General features: G+C 41.2%; 1 protein-coding gene across 1 annotated transcript in view; it reads left to right on the plus strand.

Moving 5' to 3' along the window:
* ABCC4 (ATP binding cassette subfamily C member 4) overlaps positions 1–21,210 on the plus strand; it is a 520,751-nt gene that overhangs the window by 421,333 nt on the left and 78,208 nt on the right. Inside the window, exon 27 of the mRNA XM_030201377.1 lies at positions 12,735–12,824. Coding sequence (XP_030057237.1) covers positions 12,735–12,824 — 90 coding nt within the window. The remainder of the gene's footprint in view (positions 1–12,734; positions 12,825–21,210) is intronic.

Genomic DNA, 21,210 nt, shown 5'->3' on the forward strand with positions numbered 1-21,210 from the left:
CTCCCCCAGGGGTCACTAACCCCCTCCCACCCTCAAAAAAACCAACTTTAACAACTGTTTTTTGCCAGCCTCTATGCCAGCCTCAAATGTCATACCCAGCTCCCTGACAGCAGTATGCAGGTCGCTGGAGCAGTTTTTAGTGGGTGCAGTGCACTTCAGGCAGGTGGACCCAGGCCCATCCCCCCCTACCTGTTACACTTGTGGTGATAAATGGAAACCCTCCAACCCCCCCCCCCCAAAACCCACTGTACCCACATGTAGGTGCCCCCCTTCACCCATAAGGGCTATGGTAATGGTGTAGAGTTGTGGGGAGTGGGTTTTGGGGGGGATTTGGGGGGGGGGGTCAGCACCCAAGGTAAGGGAGCTATGCACCTGGGAGCTATTTTAATGTTTGTTTGTTTTTTAATTTTTAGAAGTGCCCCCTAGGGTGCCCGGTTGGTGTCCTGGCATGTGAGGGGGACCAGTGCACTACAAATGCTGGCTCCTCTCACGACCAAATGCCTTGGATTTGGCCGGGTTTGAGATGGCCGACCTCGGTTTCCATTATCGGCAAAAACCGAGGCCGGCCAACACAAACCCGGCCATCTCTGACATTTGGCTGTCCCCAACCGTATTATTGAAACAAAAGATGGCCGGCCATGTCGTTCGAAAATACGGTTGGCCCCGCCCCTTCACAGCGCCGTCCTCGGAGATGGGCGCCCTTAGAGATGGCCGGCCCCAATCGAAAATGCCCCTCTATGTGTTGGATTTAGGAGCAACTTTTCAGTTGTAATATCCAAGCAAGTGTCTTTTTCCTTAAATAATGTTAGATACAGTTTTTCTTTTAACCGTCCCAGTTATAGTATTTCTTAGAAGGAAAAGGAACTGCTGCTAATTAAAATCCAGATTAGAGTAACTTGGTTTTCAGGACTTTTTTTAAAATTAATACTACACTTCCTTATGCTTTTGTTGTGTAAATTAATATTTGATTTATATCTGTCTTGTAGATTTCACTACTTGGTCTCCTCTTAATGTGAGCTAACTTAGTATATTGATGTTTAATAATCATTGTTATTTATTTATTTACTTATTTGTTTGAAGACCTTGTTGTGGATTCTATATGCTTTTCTTTCAATGTTTCTAAATGCTTTAAACTTTATTATGAAAATTCAAATTAAAAAAGGGCAAAATGGTAAATATATTCAACCAAGAGTTTCCTCTCTCAGCATATCATTCGCAGACATTTGAATACTAAGGAGGCAGTGTGTGCAAATCGCTCTTGAATATTCATTGTACTTTTATTTACATAACTATAGATGTAATAGTCTTAACATATAATTTAATTGTACTACAAATAATTATCAAATACAGAGCCATCTCTATATTAAACAAGAAAACACATAGAGGGGCATTTTCAAAAGAAACGCCCAAGTTGCGATTTGTAGTGCACTGGTCCCCCCGACATGCTAGGACACTATACTGCTATGGATTTACAGCCTGTCTCACTGACACAGACTACTCAGTAATTACTGTGGATTCTTTTGGATTCGTATTAGGTAAATGAGACCTTTATTAGAGGTTCTAAAATCTACAATGATTAAGATATATACAACGATTAAATCACCTAACTAAAAGAAGCTATAAGACAGATATATACATATTATACATACAACATCACTGGTCAGGAATTTTAGGCTCTTATCTCATCTGGGAGGCCCGTTGCAGCGAAAGCCCGAAGTCTCTTTATGACCAGGAACTGTCTTTTCTGCGCGATGCATCCACACACAGATGAGCCTCAGATCTGTGCTGCAACAAGCCCCCCTTTTTATTAAGCTAAAGCTTATTTTCAGAGCCAAGGAAAATTACAGAATGCTTGAGAATAGGTAAACAAGCCATACTGTGGGAATGTGGTCACATGTTTCCAAGTCCAGGTGGCCAGTCCGAACTCAAAAACAAGCGCCATCCCCCTCTTCACATTACAAATTAATTAGAGCTGTGTCTTATCTTCTACATTCCAACTTGTTTTCACACAATCAAAGTTAAACAATCATTTTTAAAAAGAATTACTTCTAATCACAAATACAGGCCCCGAGTGCACTTGTTGGTCAAGGCAGATAGAGTTGAAAAGCAATCTCTAAAATCCTTTTTATTACAGACACCAACTGGCCACCCTAGGGGGCACTGCAGTGGACTTCATAAAATGCTTCCAGGAACATAGCTCCCTTACCTTGTGTGCTGAGCCCCCCAAAACCCACTACCCACAACTGTACACCACTATCATAACCCTTACGGGTGAAGGGGGCACCTATATATGGGTACAGTGGGTTTGTGGTGGGTTTTGGAGAACTCACTGTGTCCTCCACAAATGTAACAGGTAGGGGGGTATGAGCCTGGGTCCGCCTGTCTGAAGTGCACTGCAGTGCCCACTACAACTGCTCCTGGGACCTTTATGCACTGTCATGGACCTGAGTATGACATCTGAGGCTGGCATAAAGGCTGGCATGAAATATTTTTGAAGATGTTTTTTTGAGGGTGGGAGGGGGGTTAGTGACCACTGGGGGAATAATGGGAGGTCATCCCCGATTCTCTGTGGTGGTCATCTGGTCATTTCGGGCACATTTTTGTGCCTTATTCGTAAAAAAAAAAAACACATCCAGGTGAAAACGTCCAAGTGTTCGCCAGGGACGTCCTTGCTTTTTTTGATTATGGGTCAAAGACGTCCAAGTGTTAGGCACGCCCAAGTCCCGCCTTCACCACACCTCCGACACACACCCTTGAAATTTGGATGTCCTTTAAACGGACTGCAGTTGGAGATGTCCAAAATCTGGTTTCGATTACACTGATTTGGACGTCTCTGGGAGAAGGACGTCCATCTTAAAATTTATGTCGAAAGATGAACGTCCTTCTCTTTCAAAAATGAGCCCGATAGTTTTCCTAATGAGATTATACCTCTTATAGCTTAGGATACTTTCCAGTGTCACTTGTGGATTCCAAACTATTAGTGGTTCAAGCTTACACAGTCTATAATAATGTTGAAACTTCCTTGTAAACCACCATCAATCTTCAACTGTGATAATGTCCACTATATTTCTTGCCAACTTTCGGCTTCCACATTGTCATTGTCCAAACACTAAACTCGTTCCAATTTAGCTTAATGCCATCAGCCTGTTATCGACAACCCAACATGGTTCATGTTTTGCTATTGCTTTTACTGTTTAACTAGAGTTCACCACACTAAAATCATAAAATCCTTTACACAAACCTATTCATGACAACTCTCTGCCTGGATACAAAGAGCTGAATGCTCCAAAAGTAATGCCCCACAGCTCGGAACCGGCAAGAAGACACTGACGCCTGCGCATAGGAACGCCAGTCATTCTCAACGGACAAAGAAACCACATTCTCTTTAGATTGCTGCTCATTCAGCCTCCTTATTCAAACCTTCTGGCATGACAGTCCTCCAATTAAAGATAAATCGCTGTTCTTTTCGTATTACCATTTGAGAAATATTGCCTCCTCGAGACGTATGTATCTGATTAAGAACCACAAATCACAATTCTGACATCTGATGTTGTGCTGTAATTCAATGTGCTACTAGAGGAGCTTCTATTTGTTGAACTCTTCAAATTACTTAGATGTTGTTCTATCCTATACTTTATCTTTCTTCTAGTTTGGCCAATATAGCACAGATTGCAAGGACATTTTATCCCATAAATAACTTGTGAATTGCAATCAGTATATTGTAATAATGTGAATCTTTTACCATTTCTATGGGAAATTTCCACTGACTGGGTTTCCACATATATTGATAGTAAGTGCAGGTATTTATTATTTGGGGGAAATTTTATCTGCTTGTAGACAATGGACGTCACCTAGGGTACAACAGATGGGACATTATAAATATAATGCCTGCACTTGCACTTATGGGCTCCTTTTACCAAGCTGTGGCAATGGACTTGCCGCACCTTTGTAAAAGGAGCCCTTAAAATGTAAAGCACTGTGTTAAATCAGAGATTTATTAGGTTTTGGGGGGGATCACTTTGTATCCTCTTGGTACTGTTTGTGTCATAATGTGTGCTGAGAAATGCAGGTTACAGCCCAGATATTTAGCACATTTGAAAGCTGTATTTATACAGCCTTTGCTGTGCTCAGTTTGAGTCCTTTACCTTCCAGTTCTACAGCAGCTGTCACTTCCTGAGCAAGGAATCAGGCAAACAGCTGAACATAAATTTATAATCAGTTTTATTCCTTGGAGGTTTTGCTACTCATGAAACCAATCAGGAGTGATCTCAGAGAATGAGACCTCTTCTTCCCTGATGCTACAGTGCAAAAGTGTGTGATAGCTAGACATTTTAGAAAGGCTTTCTACATGTCAAACTGACTTATGTACCCAGAAAAGGCTGTGTCTAATGTAATGTGCTGGATGCACATATGGCATTTTTAAAGTGTGCATTCCTAAGGTTGTGGCTGCAGTGGCTTTGGGTTTCTGCATATATTTTGCAAAACTGAAAGAATATGTGTAAATTTGGACATATGCATACCTGTATATTTACGCATGCTCTAGAGCAAGCATAAATATACACATTTGCCTGCCACCACTAGATATAAATGTAAGTGGCAATTTTAAAAGGCATTCAGGGCAATTTGTAAGCTGGCACTTAGAAGTACCTGCCACTTACGAGCATCAAAGGTGCTATTGATTGGCAGGCACCTATGTGCTCTAGGCGAGATTCTATAAGGCAGGTTTGTCCAACCTATGGCCCATGGGCCAGAACCCGGCCCACCAAGTGCTTTTATCTGGTACTCGGCAGCTTAGCAATTCTTGTAGTGCTTACAGCGGGATTCTGATTCCCCACCGCGACTCAGATCTCTGTAAGCATGAGTCACGTAGTGCCGGACGTTTGGGTTGATCTCACGGTTTCAAGTCTCGCAAGAATTGAAACCGCGAGACCAACCCAAACGTCTGGCACCGCATGGCTAAAGGATGCAGAGAACCAAGTTGTGGTTGGAGAAGCAGGGATCCCACTGTTTCTTCTGGAGCTGAAACCAAGTGAAGGAAAAGAAACTGGGTGAAGGATGGGGAGGTTACATGAGAGAGAGACTGGGTGAAGGCTGGGGGGGAGGGATACACGAACAAGAGTGAGACTGGGAAAAGTTGGGGAGGGGACTATGTACTGTCATATTTTGCCACTATTTGACAAAACATGCAGCAAAATACGACGGTACATGATTTGGCCCTCTGAATGTTAAAAACATATAAAATGTTGCCCCCGACAGGAAAAGGTTAGACAATCCTGCTATAAGGTGCCATAGTTATAAGAATAAAGGAGTAAAAGACCTCAGACGTCCTGCTCAATACTAGAACAAAATGCTTATGGTTGGGGCTGAACATTCAAATCATTGGTCAGAAAAACCTCCTTCATACCAAAATGCAATGGTGAATTATTAAATTCTATCCAAAACTGTGACAAAACACATCTTTTTAAAGATGATGCAAAACCTTTTCACAACAGTTTTGGCATAATCATAGCTTCAACACATAGTGCAATGAAAACCATTCAGCGTTTGTCACTTTCAGAAGCACTGTTGTCATTCACCTAGTTATAGCATCTTGAACATGGTTTTCGTTGTACTAAGCTAGTATTGATTGGGATGCCTGAGGTCTTTTTCTCCTTAATTCTTAAAATTACAGTGTTTAAGGTGGTAAAACATGTATGATGACAAGCTCAAATTTTGATTTTTGATGTTTCACATGTTTGAAGAGAGATTTGCATGCACTGCCTTCACTGCATGCTAATCTATCTCATGAATATTCATTATGGATATACTGAAAACCTGACTGGCCGGGGTGCCTCCAGGACCAGGTTTGGGAACCACTGGAATACGCATATCACTTGTTGAATTTAGGCTTACCAGCTTACGCCTGCCATTGACATGGCAGAGAAGTGGGTCTGGTTTTAGGTTGTATATTGTTATGTGTTACTTGGTTTTAGGTTGTATATTGCTATGTGTTGCTTACTGTAAATTGCCCCAGATTGGAATACTAGAAGTGATCTAGGAATTGTATAAATAGGAATTGTGTTTCTGATTACCTAAAACTTTGTAAACTGTTGAAAGCATTTTTATTTAGTGAATTTATTGCCACTGTTGACCACTGTTAGCTAGTTTGTTATTTTCAAATGAGTCATTCTGCTACTATGTTGTTATACCTCTTATTGTCATTTACATTTCTTTAATCCTTATTGTGCTTTACTTTAAAGTTTGATGTAAGCCACATTGAACCCAAACTTGTTTGGGATAACGTGGGGTATAAGGAGTCCTTTTGCTAATCCGTGTAAACTCCTACGTAAGCCCAATGCACGTCAATGCCGAGTTGCTGCCCGGCTACCACGTGGCCCGGGAGGTAAATTCATTTTTTTTATGTGCGTCCAATACGTGTACTGGAAAATAATTTTTTATTTTCTGGCACGTGGCGCTAACCAGGCAGTAAAAGGCATTCTACGTACGTTGACCATTACTGCCCAGTTAATGCGTGAGACCTTACCGCTAAGTCAATGGGTGGCAGTAAGGTCTCAGACCCAAAATGGACACGCGCCAATTTTCATTTTGCTGCACGTCCATTTTCGGCCAAAATTTTAAAAAGGCATTTTTACAGGTGCGCTGAAAAATGGATCTGCACGCATGCAAAACACGCGCTTACACTTGCGCAGGCTCTTAGTCAAATGACCCCTAAATGTTATAGAATGGACCTGATGATGTGAGTATTGTTGACTGGATTTACAATGCAGCTACTTGGAACTGAAAACTCTGTTAAGGAATCCTTCCTTGAAGGAAGGGGGTGGAGTTTTTTTTTTTAAATAGCTGTATATACTGTATTGAAGTATGCAGGGAAAGATATCAAGTATGATTTAATTTAATATGAGTTTTTATAGCCACACTTACAGCCAAAAGACTGTACAGAGCAGGTTACAACAGTTAAAAATAAACAATTACAGTTTATAGCACTCAATATGCATATAAACCTCATCCCCCACCCAATCAAAATCCAAAAGGCCTATAATATTCTGCAAAGAGCCAAGTTTTCAATCATCATCGAAAAGTCATATGATCAGACAAACTGTTCAATTCCACTGAAAACGTATTCCAAAGAACTGGTACAGCACCTGAAAAACACTGCAGTTGAGTCCTTAACATCCTAAAATCCTTAGATGATGGAAGTTGCAAATCATGAACATATCTAGAGTGCACTTCTCTAGTACAGAACGATTTGAAATTGATTTTCAAATATTCAGAACCTATCCCATGCTGGACTTACAGAAAACAAATACATATTGACGAGTATAGTATTTGTTAAAACCCTTGACCTCCAGTGCATGGATCAGCTGCTTCACAAAAGGTGTGCAATAAATCATTATTTATATCCACTTGACAAGAAGCCAGTGGTCATAGACCCTGTGGATCTGCTAGAAGCTGAGGAAGTTCTTTAAGTACTATGGTCCATTGCAGTTCATTCACCGAGTTTTCCATCCATTTGATATGGAGTACCTATTAGCTAGTGATACAATCACTGCTTGTGACATACTTCCTTTCAAACTCAATCTAGTAGTATTTTGCTTACCTAGGGGTCCTTTTACTAAGGTGCGCTGAAAAAAACTTATGGAAAGTATGGTCACTAATCAATTAACATGTTACTTGAACAAATTCAATATTCTTCATGAATCACAATCAGGTTTCCGCACTCAACATAGCACTGAAACAGTTCTGATTACTCTGTTGTCCAACTTTAAAAACACAATCTCTGTGGGCAAAAGTATACTTTTACTGCAATTTGATTTGTCCAGTGCGTTTGACATGGTTGACCATACCATCCTTCTGAGCATATTAGATAAATTTGGTATTGGTGGTAATGTGCTAAATTGGTTCAAAGGTTTCCTATAATCTAGGTCTTATCAAGTCAAAGAGAACTCCACAATTTCACAACCTTGGAGACCTGTCTGTGGAGTACTGCAAGGATCTCCTTTATCTCCGATGCTCTTCAACATTATGATGATTCCTCTTGCTACTGCATTATCCAAGCATGGCCTTAATCCTTTTATTTATGCGGATGATGTAACCACCTCCAGCCCTTTTAAGTCCACCCTGTCTGAAATTACTGGCACAATACAAGCCAGCTTTTCCATTATGGAATCCTGGGCTAATGCGTTTAAATTTAAACTCAATAAGGAGAAAACTCAATGTATTGTTTTTTCTTCACAACATAACAAGTCTATTCCCAAAGCTCTGGTTACTCCTGATAATACCCTCACAATCTCGAACAGCTTGAAAATTCTTGGGGTCACGCTGGACAGCCATCTGTTGCTTGATAGTCACGTTAAGCAGATTACGAAGAAATGTTCTTTTCTTTGTGGAAGCTCAAACGCATCAAACAGCTCCTGCCAAAAGATATACTTCGAACCCTGATTCATTCTTTGGTCTTAAGCCACATCGATTACGTCAGTGGAATTTTCGCTGGTTGTTCCCATTATATTCTGAAGAAGCTCTAGACGGTTCAAAACACCGCAGCCAGACTGTTCTTTGGTAAATCTCGTTATGACAGTGCGCAGCCTCTTCGTGTGAGACTTCACTGGCTTCCCATTAAGGACCGTATTGATTTCAAGATCTGTGCCTTTACTCACAAGATCATTTACGGCGAAGCACCAAGTTACATGTGTGAATTGATTGATTTACCTTCTAGGAATTCCTTGTTGTCATCTTGAACTTATCTTAATCTGCACAATGTAACGCACATTTTTAAAAAAGGTTCCAGGGGAGATCCGGGAAATTATAGATTGGTGAGTCTGACGTCGGTGCCGGGGAAAATGGTAGAGGCTATTATTAAAAACAAAATTACAGAACACATCCAAGGACATGGATTACTGAGACCGAGACAGCACGGCTTTTGTGTGGGGAAATCTTGCCTGACCAATTTACTTCAGTTCTTTGAAGGAGTAAACAAACATGTGGACAAAGGGGAGCGGGTTGATATTGTGTATCTGGATTTTCAAAAGGCGTTTGACCCAGGTACCTCATGAAAGGCTACAGAGGAAATTGGAGGGTCATGGGCTAGGAGGAAAAGTCCTATTATGGATTAAAAACTGGTTGAAGGATAGGAAACAGAGAGTGGGGTTAAATGGGCATTATTCACAATGGAGAAGGGTAGTTAGTGGGGTTCCTCAGGGGTCTGTGCTAGCACCGCTGCTTTTTTATATATTTATAAATGATTTAGAGATGGGAGTAACTAGCGAGGTAATTAAATTTGCTGATGACACAAAGTTATTCAAAGTCGTTAACTCGCAACAGGATTGTGAAAAATTACAGAAGGACCTTACGAGTCTGGGCGGCTAGATGGCAGATGACGTTTAATGTGAGCAAGTGCAAGGTGATGCATGTGGGAAAAAAACCCGAATTATAGCTACGTCATGCAAGGTTCCATGTTAGGAGTTACAGACCAAGAAAGGGATCTGGGTGTCGTCGTCGATAATGCACTGAAACCTTCTGCTCAGTGTGCTGCTGCAGCTAGGAAAGCGAATAGAATGTTGGGTATTATTAGGAAAGGTATGGAGAACAGGTGTGAGGATGTTATAATGCCGTTGTATCGCTCCATGGTGCGACCGCACCTTGAGTATTGTGTTCAATTCTGGTCGCCACATCTCAAGAAAGATACAGTAGAATTGGAAAAGGTGCAGCGAAGGGCGACTAAAATGATAGCGGGGATGGGACGACTTCCCTATGAAGAAAGACTAAGGAGGCTAGGCTTTTCAGTTTGGAGAAGAGACGGCTGAGGGGAGACGTGATAGAGGCATTTAAAATAATGAGTGGAGTGGAACAGGTGGATGTGAAGCGTCTATTCATGCTTTCCAAAAATACTAGGACTAGGGGGCATGCGATGAAACTACAGTGTAGTAAATTTAAAACAAATCGGAGAAATGTTTTCTTCACCCAACGCGTAATTAAACTCTGGAATTCATTGCCGGAGAACGTGGTGAAGGCAGTTAGCTTGGCAGAGTTTAAAAAGGGGTTGGACAGTTTCCTAAAGGACAAATCCATAAACCACTACTAAATGGGCGTGTGAAAAATCCACAATTCCAGGAATAACATGTATAGAATGTTTGTACGTTTGGGAAGCTCGCCAGGAGCCCTTGGCCTGGATTGGCTGCTGTCATGGACAGGATGCTGGGCTCGATGGACCCTTGGTCTTTCCCAGTGTGGCATTACTTTTGTACTTATGTACTTATATCCTTCATGCAGAAATCTAAAATACAGGACAATCTAGGCTTCTTCCTTTTCGTTCATCAGCCCACGAACCTGGAATGCTTTGCCGAGACTCCTGAAAGAGACATCGGATCATCAAACTTTTAAAAAATTGCTAAATACTTATTTGTTTAATAAGGCCTACCCCGAAGTCAACAATGCTGTTTAACCCCCTTTTTTCCCCGTTTTGTTAGTTTACCCGCTCTTTACCCTCTGTCAGCTTCTCTTTTGTTGCTCCTGTATTCCCATCCATATTCTCTCCTTTTAGCTACTCTGTACTTAATTTGTAAGATTTTTTACTGGAACAAATTTGACCTGTTGTATTATGTAATTTTCTAGTAACTTTGTTAGCCACATTGAGCCCGCATAAGATGGGAAAATGTGGGATACAAGTGGACCAAATAAGTAAATAATAAATAAATAAATAAAATGGCTTGCAGTAGTATAGGCACTGGTTTTGGGCGTGTGCCAATCCATTTTTCAGTGCACCTGTATAAAAGGCCTTTTTAACATTTTTACCGAAAATGGACATGCAGCAAAATGAAAATTGCCACGCGTCTATTTTGGGTCTGAGACCTTACCGCCAGCCATTGACCTAGCGGTAAAGTCTCATGCGGTAACCAGGCGGTAATGACTTACGCGTGCCAGAAAATAAAAAATTATTTTTCGGCCGTGCGTATCGGCCGTGTGCCAAAAATGAAATTACCACAAGAGATACATGGTAGCCATGCAGTAACTCCTTTTTGGCATACGTTGGGTGCGCGTAGACGCTTATGCAGCTTAGTAAAAGGCCCCTAAGTGTATTTGATATCATCTTCTTCATATGGTTAGACATTTCATATGAACAGTGAGCTACTGAAATTGGAAGACCTCTTCCAAGTATTAAATGGGATGAGCAAAGTCACTCCACCTGCAAGATGGTGAGTGAGTTGCTCCTTAACCAGATGGTTGCCCTTTTGTATTTCTCCATAAGCCATGGAAGTACAAAGATTCTTAGTATACCTACAGAGGTTTAAACACTTTATACCAGTGTGCAAATGATCTAAATAACTGTACTTCTCACATGGGTAGAGGAGATGGAGAGTACTTGCTGCAAGTCTACCAGAGTGTCATTCATTCACTTATGTTCCATTCACTCTTGCCTTGGCTGTTATCTGATTGAATGAAAGCCTTTGCCTCTCTGATGGAATTCTAATAAAATTTTCAAACCATAGATGATGCCAAACATAGATAACTGCTTCTCATGTAAAAAGTACAGTTCAGTTGTATATCCACCTTTGAGGTATGGCTACTTGTGTTAAAAACAGAGACACACAGCTCACCTGGAGCATGCATGAATGCCAGAGCAATGAAGCATAGGAAAATAGATTCTACTCCCCGATCATAGCTGCACAATCTCTATAGCAAGTCAAACTGGACTGCTACTTTTACACCCACACTTTCAATATAATAGGGGAAAGGAAGGGATATGTTGGATGAGAGTCTCTCAAGTTGCACAACAGTGCCACCTAGTGAGCAGTGAGTGTTCATGTCTATTTGGGGTCCTTTTACTAAGCCACGTAAGCGTCTACGTGCACCCAGCGCGCTCCAAAATGGAGTTACTGCATGGCTTTAGCGGTAATTTCATTTTTGGCGCGCGACCGATACGTGCTTCTGAAAATTTTTTTTTTTTTTAGTTTTGGGCACGCGTAACAGATGCACGCCAAGTGGCATTTGATGCGCGTATGTCATTACCGCCTGGTTACCACGTGAGTCTTTACCGCTATGTCAATGGCCGGCGGTAAGGTCTCAGACCCAAAATGGATGCGCGGCAATTTTCATTTTGCTGCACGTCCATTTTTGGCAAAAATTTTAAAAAGGCCTTTTTTTACAGGCACGCTAAAAAATGGATCAGCGCGCCCTAAACCTATGCCTACACTACCGCAAGCTATTTTTCAGCGTGCCTTTCTAAAAGAACCCCTTTAATGGCTGGGCTAGGTGAGAGAGTTATAAAATATGGCAAAATGCCAGGACATTGAGAATAAAGGATCATGGTGCAGTGACCTCGGTAGAGACTGATTCCAGTGAACCCAGAAGTCCCCTCAAAAAGGAAAGAGAATTGTTTTTATTATCAGTTGGATTAGGTAATAAGTACATTATTTAAAATGTTACATTGGAAAATAGCATTTTAGTTTGTGATCAGGCTTAAGATAAAATGTGCAGTAATTTATGTTGTTGTGAAGTAATAATGATGGCAGACAATACAAACAAAAGATATTAAAGAAGACTGAATACTGATCCTGAAAGCAAATGTAATTGTAGTGATTGTGACCTTGTCCTCTATTGTCTTTTCTGGATGTCCTAGATTATTCCTCTTCTTTAAAAATTCCTATTGTTGAGAAGAAGTAGGAGATATTTGATAAACAAGTCCTAAAGTATATAGGCAATTAAAATATACTACTACATTCTCAATGTTACATTTGCAGGAACCCGTTTTGTTCGCAGGAACAATGAGAAAGAACCTTGACCCATTCAGTGAACATATTGATGAAGAACTATGGAAAGCCTTAGAAGAGGTAATGTACAAAATAAGACTTATTTTTCTGTAAAACTTTTGAAGGATGATCATTTGTGTGTACTTGGTAGATGATGCATACAACTAATTTTTTCTTTCCTTATGGCATAAGTGAAAAGTCTCTGAATGTACAAACCTGTATTGTCCAATAGATTTTTTTATTGACTTAAATGTTTCTATAATTGTCTTGATTTGTGTGGAATGCAAATGCCAGCAGCATATAAAATGTCAACTGAAGCTAAAATAAACAGGGCATTTTCAATGGCCTGGTTTGCATGCAATTAAAGTATATTGCTCTACTTCTGAAAGAGAAACAACTGACACTATTTCTGTCCTTCATCTCTCCTCCCTATGATGACCACCATTTCTCTCCTCCACCCTGCCCCCCAGTACCGTGGTAACCAGTATTGCTCTCCTCCACTCTCCACACCTCCCCTCCTCCCCTCAATGACCGGCTCTCTCTTCTTATCTTTCTTCACAGTTATGGCACAGGGCTGGTGTGGAGCCTTGCGTAAACTAATACAAAACAAACTGAACAACAGCCAAATTCAATCCCAGATTCCTTTTCTCTCCCTCCGTGTATATCCCCTCCCCAATTTTCCAGCCTTCCTCCACCCGCATGTTTCCATTCACTACCCCTCCCCTCCTCACCTGTACCTTATTGTAGTGCTCTGATGGTCCAGTGGCCTCTTTGGGGCAGGAAAGAGCCCCCTCTTTCCTGCCCAGCACAGCTGTAGACCTCTCTTGCTCCCAGCACCGATTCAGAATGGCTGCTGAGAGTTCAAGCATTGACGTTGCAACACTTCTGCAGAAGTCTCGCAAGGTTGCCACTTGAACTCTTGGCAGGCATTTTTATTTGGCACTGGGGTCAAGAGAGATCTACAGCTGTGCCGGGCAGGAAAGAGGGGGCTCTTTCCTGCCCCAAAAAGGTCACTAGATCACCAGGGCACCACACTAAGATAAAGGAGAGGAAGGGGGAGGATAGGACGCCCACCCGCCAGCCTGCGTGTTCATCCGCAAATCCAGACAAACAGGCAGGCTGGCAAACCCACTCGGATGCCCAGCCCTGTCCTCAAAAAGAAGACGTGTACGGGTAAAACTGTACATTTGGTAACCCTAGGCATGCTCAAGACCTTGAGTATCTATGCATTCTCAAGCCCAGCACCAGAACAGTGAGAAATGCCGGTTACTTCAAATTCCAGGGGGTGGGCTAATATTGGAGGATTCTATTATTAAAAACAGTAGGGTACAATAAATGGGTCAACTAAGTTAAACAGGGTATTTTTAATGGCCTGGTTTGCACGCAATAAAAGTATATTGCTCCAGTTCTGAAACAGAAACAACCGGAATTGTTTTCTTTAAAAATTAGTAGTTGAAAGATATGTACAGGAAAAGCATCTGCATACACAGTACCTGCTATTTGCGTAGGTGGCTGAACAGAGGTAAAGCGATACATATACGTATGGATGTTCTGAGCAAGATTCAATAAATGGCGTCCAAAGTTAGGTTCTGGAATGATCTGCAGAACGGCCTTTATAGAACACTAGCATAGCATGCTTTTTACATCTAACTTTGGGCACGAGCATTTACACCTGCCAAAGGCTGGTGTAAATGCTGGCACCCAACTAATGCTAAACACAAGCCGGGGAAAAAAGAATCAAAACAGAATCTTAAATCTAAATGCTTAAATCTTGATGTATTACACAGTGTGTGAATAAGATAAAAAGGAAGACCCTCAGAAATATGTAACTCACCCATGCATTGGTCCAGAACTTTTGGAACTGCTATAGAGGGCAGACAAGTTTTTCATTCACAGGGTCTCCCAATATGTCATATCACCATGTGACTCTACCAAAGGTGTAACACAAGCTCATACATCATAAACTATGACATAACACTTTATTAATGGTAAAACTCTACCTAGAAATATCTTACTGGTACTATCTTACTGCTGATATCTTTTCTTACTATGAATACACTATAAAACGTTCAACTTTCATAATAATAAGTAAATAACACTCTTCCTGATAATCATCAAGAATCAAGCACTTATGTCAATGCTGCCGAGTGTGACTCTCCTACCTGGTAGCGTTATAGCACAATGATCTTCTTTTACTTGATGAACCAGCATGCAGCTTCCCCTAGTAAATGCATGAAAGAGATTTGCATATGCAAATCCAATTTCATGCATATTCATTGTGGATATCCTGAAAACCTGTGTGGCAAAGTGGCATTCCAGGACTAACTTAGGAAACACTGGTCTTACACTTTCACTATTTCACCCTCCCCCCACCAAAACATGTATGTCGCCTTGGGTGAATTTCTTCATAAAGATGGTTAATAAATCCCAATAAATAAAGTGGCTTAATGTAGGGATGCTGTGTCACTGGACATATCATTTGAGGATGATGATTTTCAGTTAGGCTATTTTAAATGGGGAAAAAGCTTTTGAAAATTACTCTCTGTAGCTTTGCTAGGAACATCTTTTTAGATTTTGTAAAAATGTGTTACCATGTAAGTGTGTGCTAATGCAGGTGATGTGAATTATTAAAAAAGGAAAACGAAAAAGGAGGGAAAAAAACTCTTGCAAACCTGAGCAACAAGACAAAAAAGTGAGGCAGACTCAAAGAGGGTATCAAAATGTCAGAGTTTTAATTGTAAAAAGTCATAAAATGACCTGACATGGCCGTGTTTCGGCACAAGGGCCTACCTCAGGGTTCAAACATATCTGCCAGAATGTCTTGAAAAGGCTTGCCTTAGAGAAGGTTTTGAAATCCTGGCTGTTAAAACTGCTGTAACTTCCCAAATAAAGAGCTGCTCTGCGATTCAACTACATCTAGCCGGGAAGCCGGTGACGTAATATAGGCTCTCCTGGTTAAATGGGACCTGCAGCAAATAATGCACATTAATGTGGGTAACACCTTTTAGGGAATCTAGCCCTTAGTTTACAATGACAAGGAATAAAATAATCACAACTCCCGTTTTTTGTTCTGATTTTAATTAGTTCCTCAGATGATGTTGTTTAGAGTTTATGAAAGCTCTTAATATTCCCTACATATGTAAGCAGGGTTTTGCTGATTCTTAACAGATTCCAGTGAGATTTTCCAGATACATATAAGGTATGACTTCAAATACAGTGGAAAAGCGGATTCAAGGAGTGAATTTTTTTTTCTTCTAAAAGGAATAAGTGAAATTAAAATATTTGATTTGATTTATTACAATTTGATTAATCGCCTTTCCTCAGAAAGATAACAAGGTACAATTCAATAAAATAATAAGGAAGTCGAAAAAGGGCGCCAAATTTAAAAATAAAGGGAAGAAATTAAGAAAAGGAGAAAGAAGAGGCATATTTAGGGAGGGGAGACCTTTGAGCGATTGGATCCCAGCCAAACAGAGAAGGCCTTTTCAAATAGAAAGTAGAGAGCTTTTATTGCCAAAAGATATAAAAATAGGGGAGCAGATATTCAAAAGGATTTAACCAGGCAATGCTGGATGGCCCCAGAGCACATATTTAGTGGCACTTAGTGGTCCTTTTACTAAGGTGTTCTAAATAATAAGACACCCATTATATTCCTTTGGGCGTCCTATCATCTAGCACATGCTAAATCTGTTAACACGCCTTAGCAAAAGGACCCCTTAATTGGCGACTGCTGTCTGATATATGCTCTTCCCACTAGTTAGTACTGCGGCGTAGTCAGGGTGGGTCAGGCCTTACACAGATCATGATGATTTTTAATCCGCTAACCAGGTAAGTGCCCGAATACAGTTTAAAACGGGTAAAAGCGTTGCCTTGACTTTATAGTCATTTATCTGGGCACCATAAGAGCATAAGAATAGCAATACTGGGTCAGACCAATGGTCCATCTAGTCCAGTATCCTGCTTCCAACAGTGGGCAATCCAGGTCACAAGTACCGGGCAGAAATGCAATTAGTAGCAACATTCCGTGCTACCAATCCCAGTGCAAGCAGTGGCTTTCACCATGTACATCTCAATAACAGACTGTGGCCTTTTTCTCCAGGAACTTGTCCAAACCTTTTTAAACCCAGATGCGCTAACCGCTGTTACCACATTCTTTGGCAATGAGTTCCAGTGCTTAACTACTTGTTGAGTGAAAAAATATTTCCTCCTATTTGTTTTAAAAGTATTTCCATGTAATTTCATTGAGTGTCCCCTGGTCTTTTTACTTTTTGAAACAGTTTCACTTTTACCTGTTTTACATCACTCAGGATTTTACAGACCTCAATCAGATCCCCCCTCAGCCATCTCTTTTCCAAACTGAAGAGCCCTAACCTCTTTAGCCTTTCCTCAAATGGGAGGAGCTCCATCCCCTTTATCGTTTTGGTCGCTCTTCTTTGAACCTTTTCTAGTTCTGCTATATCTTTTTTGAGATACGGCGACCAGAATTGAATGCAATACGCAAGGTGAGATTGCACCATGAAGTAATACAGAGGCATTATAATATTCTTGGTCATATCTTCCATCCCTTTCCTAATAATTCCTAGTATCCTGTTTGCTTTTTTTGGCTGCTGCCACACACTGGGCATTATATTTCAGAGTATTGTCTACAATGACACCTAGACATTTTTCTTGAGTGCTGACTCCTAAGGTGGACCCTAACTATGATTCCGATAATTCTTTCCAATGTTCATCACTGTGCATTTATACATATTAAATTTCATCTACCTTTTGGATGCCCAATCTTCCAGTTTCCTAAGGTCTTCCTGCAATTTTTCACAGTCCACATGTGTTTTGACAGCTTTGAATAATTTTGTGTCATATGCAAATTTAATCATGTCATTTGTCATTCTGATTGCCAGATCATTTATAAATATGTTAAACAGCACCAGTACTAGTTCAGATCCCTGCGACACTCCACTATTCATTCTCCTCCATTGAGAAAAATGGCCATTAACCCTACCCTCTGTTTTCTGTCCAATAACCAATTCCTAATGCACAGAAGGACATTGTCTCCTGTCCCTTGACTTTTTAATTTTCTCAGGAGTCTCTGATGAGGAACTTTGTCAAAAGCTTTCTGAAAATCTAGATATACTACATCAACTGGCTCACCATTATCCTCATGTTTATTTACGCCTTCAAAGAAATGAAGCAAACTGGTGAGGCAAGACTTCCCTTGGCTGAACCCAAGAGGAATCTGTCCCATTAAACCATGTTTGTCTACGTGTTCCATAATTTTATTCTTTATAATAGTTTCCACTATTTTCCCCGGCATTGACATCAGTCTTACCGGTGTTTAATTTCCCGGATCACCCCTGGAATCCTTTTTAAAAATCAGCATTGGCAACCCTCCATTCTTCAGGTACTATGAGCAATTTTAACAACAGGTTACAGGTCACTAACAACCGATCAACAATTTCATGTTTGAGTTCTTTCAGTACCCTGGGGTGTAGGTGATTTATCACTCTTCTGTCTGCTATGACCATGTCCTCCCTGTTTGGTCCTTTATGATCTAATGGGCTTTCTGCTTCTCATATACTTAAAAGTTTTTGTCTCGTTGGCAAATTGTTCTTCATATTGTATTTTAGCCTTCTTTATCAATGCTTTGCATCTAGACAGTGCTTATGTTGCTTCTTATTTTCTTCATTCAGATCCTTTTTCCATTTTTTGAAGGATGCTCTTTTGGCTCTTATAACCTCTTTCACTTCACCTTTTAACCATACTGGCTGTCATTTGCTGTTTTTTCCACCTTTGTTAATACATGGAATACATCTGGTCTAGGCTTCCATGATGGTATTTTTAAACAATGTCCAAAGTCCTAACCTTTGTGACTGACCTTTTAGCTTCTTTTTAACCATTTTCCTCATTTTATCATAGTTGCCGTTTCGAAAATTAAATGCTGTTACAGTAGATTTCCTTAGTGACTTCACTCCAGATATCTGCTCAAGTTTGATCATGTTATGATCACTGTTTCCAAGCAGATCCAACACCGTTACCTCTCGTACCGTGCCCTGCATTCCACTAAGAACTACATCTAAACTAGCTCCCCCTTATATTGGTTCTTGTGCCAGTTGTTTTAAGAAGCAGTCATTTATCACATCTAAGAATTTTACCTCCCTAGCACTCCTGTGATCTAACATTTATCCAGTCAATATTATTTATTTATTTATTTGTTACATTTGTACCCCACATTTTCCCACCTATTTGCAGACTCAATGTGGCTTACATAGTACCGTGAGGCGTTAGCCACCTCCGGTGATGAAACAAATACAGAGTGATGTTATTGCCAATGAGATAAATGTGTTACAGACATATTAGGGAATCGTAGAGAAGAGGGTAATTGATATCACCCATAATTATAATGTTGCCCAGTTTGCCAGCTTTTCTGATTTCTGTAAACATTTCTTCATCTGTATGTTCGTTCTGTCCCGGTGGATGGTAATACAGCCCTACCAGTATGCTCATTCCCTTCACACATAGAATTTATATCCACAATGATTCTTGCTGCATCTGTTTCATGTAGAATATTTTTTTGTTTGAATCATCCCATTTTAACATATAGCAGGACTGCCACCCCTCCAATTTGATCCACTCTATCATTGCGATATAATTTTTACCCTGCTAACACAGAGGGGCATAATCGAACAGGGTGCCCAAGTTTTCCTGAGGGCGTCCTCACAGGGCGTCCCCGCGAAGGGATGGGGTAACCCGTATTATCGAAACAAGATGGATGGCCATCTTTCGTTTTGATAATATGGTCGGGACACCCAAATCTCAACATTTAGGTCGACCTTAGAGATGGTTGACATAAATGTTGAGATGGTCGACCTTAGAGATGGTCATCCCTGGTTTTCGGCGATAATGGAAACCGAGGACGCCCATATCAAAAACGACCAAATCCAACTCATTTGGTCATAGGAGGAGCCAGCATTTGTAGTGCACTGGTCCCCCTGACATGCCAGGACACCAACCGGGCACCCTAGGGGGCACTGCATCGGACTAACTGATGCACTAACTAAACAGAAAAAGCCCTTCCCTTACTGATCCCTTAGCGATTCGGAAAGGAACAGGCATGCATGAAGGAAATCACAAGCAAATGAGCTGCTCGCTGTTAGCTCATTTGCACACGATTTCCTTCCTAAGGAGGGGAAGCCAGTGCAGAGCAGCCAAGCATTATACATGGCTGCTCTGTGCATGCCAAAGATGGCATCATACATGCAGACAAGCTGCGTGTATAATGGACGTCTACAAGCTTAAATAAATTGCCATCTACAACCTTAGAAAAATACAAGTCCAGGTGAAAACGTCCAAGTGCTAGTCAGGGACGTCTTTTTTTTTTTTTTTAGTATGGGTAAAGGACACCCTTCGCTATTCCTGCGTCCCTGCGACGGCAGTTGAGGACGCCCAAACTGTGGCTGTTTCTGTGAGAAGGATGTCCATGCCTGAATGTTTCTGTGAGAAGGACGTCCATGCCTTTGCTATGCCTCTGACACCCCCTTTATTTATTTGGATTACAAGTAGCAGCAGTGGGATTTGAACTGGCCACCTCTGGATTGCAAGACCAGTGCTCTAACCAATAGGCCACTCCTCCACTCCACTCCCTTGAAATTTGGCTGTCCCTGTGTGGGGGGCAGTTCAGGATGTCCAAAATGTTTGAAAGAAGGATGTCCACGTCTTCACTGTGACTCCACTGACACACACATACCTCCCCCCCCCCGGGACCTCTGCTGCGATGGGCCTGAGTATGACATTTCAGGCTGGCAAAAAAAGTTTTTAAGGTTGTTTTTTTCTGGGTGGGAAGTGGTTAGTGACCACTGGGAGAGTCATGGGAGGTCATCCCCGATTCCCTCCAGTGGCCATCTGGTCAGTTCAGGCACCTTTTTGAGGCTTAGTCGTAAGAAAAAATGGACCAAGTAAAGTCGGCCAAGTGCTTGTCAGGGACGCCCTTCTTTTTTCCATTATTGCTTGAGGACACCCATCTGTTAGGCACGCCTCAGTCCCACCTTCGCTACGCCTCCGATACGCCCCTGGGAACTTTGGTCGTCCCCACGACGGAAAGCATTTGGGGACGCCCAAAATCGGCTTTCGATTATGCCGATTTAGGCGACCCTGAGAGAAGAACGTCCATCTCCTGATTTGTGTCGAAAGATGGGCGCCCTTCTCTTTCGAAAATAAGCCTGACAGTGTCCCATTGATTGTCCTCCTTCCATCAGGTCTCTGAAAGGCCTATTATATCTACCTCTTCATTTTTTAAGGCTTCAAGCATTTGTATATGGGCCCATAGGCGGTCGGTGGCCCAACTGTTTGGGGAGGCTAAAGGGGGCGGGGTTAGGGGTGGAGCTTAAATCCATAATTGTCTGATAACACACAGAAAAAAAATAAAAATAAAAATAAAAGTCACAATTAATACCTTTTATTAAATTTAGATATT

The sequence above is a fragment of the Microcaecilia unicolor genome, chromosome 4 (genome assembly GCF_901765095.1).
Source record: "Microcaecilia unicolor chromosome 4, aMicUni1.1, whole genome shotgun sequence".
NCBI lineage: Eukaryota > Metazoa > Chordata > Amphibia > Gymnophiona > Siphonopidae > Microcaecilia > Microcaecilia unicolor.